This window comes from Sinocyclocheilus rhinocerous, unplaced genomic scaffold, assembly GCF_001515625.1.
Source record: "Sinocyclocheilus rhinocerous isolate Xijiao unplaced genomic scaffold, SAMN03320098_v1.1 scaffold1679, whole genome shotgun sequence".
NCBI lineage: Eukaryota > Metazoa > Chordata > Actinopteri > Cypriniformes > Cyprinidae > Sinocyclocheilus > Sinocyclocheilus rhinocerous.
This window is the reverse complement of record NW_015649661.1, coordinates 59,299-62,424: the sequence shown is the minus strand read 5'-3', so window position 1 is coordinate 62,424 and position 3,126 is coordinate 59,299. Positions and strand designations below refer to the sequence as shown.

At 35.7% G+C, this 3,126-nt stretch overlaps 1 protein-coding gene across 5 annotated transcripts in view; it reads right to left on the bottom strand.

Annotated features, from left to right (window-relative positions):
* Positions 1-3,126, bottom strand: part of LOC107710951 (nuclear receptor coactivator 1-like) — a 70,790-nt gene that overhangs the window by 27,512 nt on the left and 40,152 nt on the right. For all 5 annotated transcript variants that reach the window (XM_016515846.1, XM_016515849.1, XM_016515847.1 and 2 more), the window contains one exon: positions 2,802-2,968. In XM_016515846.1, coding sequence (XP_016371332.1) covers positions 2,802-2,968 — 167 coding nt within the window. The remainder of the gene's footprint in view (positions 1-2,801; positions 2,969-3,126) is intronic.

The following is a 3,126-nucleotide window of genomic DNA, read 5'->3' as shown; positions in this document are numbered from 1 at the left end:
CTAAATATTCTTAAAATTAAAAGTTTGTTGTAATTTGGAAGTGTGTAGGCCTTCTTGCATTATTATGCTGTTACATTATGATTATATATTCAGTGACATAAAATGGTCTTTAAAATGACAATAATATCGCTTATCGCAATTATTTCTGGGGCAATATATCGCACAACAAAAAGTTGTTATCGTGACAGGCCTACCCGCTGCTCCGGGTGTGTGTTCACGGTGTGTGTGTTCACTGCTGTGTGTGTGCACTTTGGATGGGATAAATGTAGAGCACTAATTCCGAGTATGGGTCACCATACTTGGCCACATGTCACGTCACTTTCACTTTCAACAACAGCAATCCAAGTCAGTTACTGAAGCAAATGTAAATACCAGCAAGTTTCATGATTTAGCAATGCCAATGAAATTAATACTACATTGGTTTAGCTTCAAAGTCAACCAAAAATAATCACCTAACAAATAAAACGATCAATGATAAGTAAAGGAGCTTGGGTCACAAGAACTTTACTCAACTCAAGGTCTCACTGGTTGGTCTTAGACAATATTTAACCATTGAGAGGAAATTGCAGTCTACTTATAGTCAGACTGGTCCAAGTATACTATATTTTATATAGCTTTTAAAGGGGTCATATGATGTTGCTAAAAAGAACATTATTTTGTGTATTTGGTGTAATGAAATGTGTTTATGCGGTTTAAGGTTAAAAAAAACACATTATTTTCCACATACTGTACATTATCGTTTCTCTTCTATGCCCCGCCTTTCTGAAACGCGTCGATTTTTACAAAGCTCATCGGTCTGAAAAAGCGAGGTGTGCTCTGATTGGCCAACTATCCCGTGGTTACGCCCCTTACCATACTGTGATGCCCTGTCAGGCCGGAGCGACGAGACAAAAACATTAAAACCCATTATAAACGAGGCATTTGTTGCATCCAGTGGGGACAGCACGGATCAGCTCTAGGCATGACGAAGCAGATATGTCCTCTTTTGGAAGGCCAAACGAAGTAGTTTCGCTTTCACAACGAAACACAGCGTCTTCACGACATGGCGGCAGCTACAATACTACAGCGAGAATAAAAGTTACGCCTTCTTTCTTTGTGTGAACATTTGGGCGGCGTTATGCAAATCTTCTCACATCGTGACGTAGACATGTGGGGTGTGTTAGAACGAGCCGTTTTAGGTAGGCGTGGTTGACTCTTAACTTTTATAAAGAATATCTCTTTGGATTTGAGACTTTAGTCTTTGCAACTTTACAGATCTTCTTAATGCACCAAGAGCTTGTAACACTTCAAAGAGAAAGGAAAAATTGAAATCGCATCATATGACCCCTTTAAAGCCAAGACAATAGACATTTAAGAAATCAATTAAATTACAAAAGTGATGCAAAAAAAAAAACTAAAGATAACAGATGCAATAACTGCAATAAATAATGTGCTGAAATATACTGTCAATCTTTCATTTAGCCTTTGTGCCCACTGCATGCTTTAAGGCATTGCTAAATACACACTGCCAAAAATAATTATTTATGTACCAAGTAAACTCAACATAATCTTAAGCAACCAGTCTTATAAAGCCAAAATACTTCACTGCAGATCTGTCTTTAAACATAACACAGACATCTAGCTTTGATAAGGGCTAACATCTAATGATCGGTCAACACTGGGCTGGCCATTAGATACAAAATGTCTGGTTTAAAGATGTGCATACGGCAATGACAACAGTTTTATTTTTGAGTGAACTACTTCTATTAGCACTACTATTAGTACACTACTACACAATAACATTCTATTAGTACACTATTTATGTTTCTGAAAGATGTCTCTTATACTTACCAAAGCTGCATTTATTTTATCAAGAATACAGTAAAACATTAAAATTGTGAAATATATACAATTATAAATAACTATTTTCTATTTTATTATATTTTAAATCTAATTTATTCTAGTAAATTTTCAGCAGCCATTTCTCCAATCTTCAGTGTTACATGATCCTTCAGAAAACATTCTAAAAGGCTGATTTCTTATTATCAAAGTTGTAAATGGCTATGCAGCTTAATATTTTTTTGAAAACCATGAAACCTTTTATTCAGGATTTTTTCGATGATTAGAAAGTTCAAAAACATTTATTTGAAATATAAATCTTTTTAACATTATAAATGTCTTTACTGTCACTTTTAATCAATTTAATGCAACCTGGCAGAATACAACTATTTCTAACAAAAATACAAAATAAAATAAAAAACAAATTACTGACCCCAAACTTTTTAACAGTGTACAAGAAGTCAACATCCCAGCAGAACTTCAGAAATGTACTTAATCTGCGTCTTGGACATAATATGTGTTCTCTTCATTTTATGGCTTTGTCTAAGAGCTCTGTCCAGTTACTGATTAAACCAAACCAAAGCAAGCAAGCAAATAATAACATCCTCTGGGCCCCCCCCCCCAAAATATCCGTAAAAGCCCTGCGCAACTGATTTAGAAGCTCCTAAAAAAGGAGTGCCGAACGAACAATGTCGTTCTCACCACTGTGATTTACAGCCAGTCTAACAAACAGATTAAAACATTTTGTTGTGTGTTATACATTTCACTTTATTTCTTGTTACCCAAATTTATCTTGAAGATGACTGAAGGAAGACAAGTTCTTATCAGATTAGGCATGTCAACAAACCAACCATCATAAGCACTAACATTTTTTGCAGTGTGCAACTGTGTTAATTTCCTGTCTGTACTGTGAAGTATATGGAAAAACTTGTGCGCAGCCTACGCACAGCCGCAAAGTAAAAGCATGGATACTGGCTACTCACCCTGCTCGCGCCGTTTGATCTGCTGGATCTGGTCCACGGTGCTCTTTAAGATGTGGCATTTGTCCGGTTTCACGTTCAAGCTGGCAATGTCGCTCATGTTGGCTGACAGTAACTCAGCCAGTTCGTCAATGTAGCGGCATTCCAGCTCCCGCCGTCGCTTCTCCGCACTACCACACACAAACATGAACAAAGAGAATTGTAAATTTTTTTTTAGAACTTACTTAAAAGAACCTTAAGCACTGTACTTTACAATAATACATTATGTATTTTGAAATATTTTTTAATATATATATAAATATATATATATATATATAAATATATATAT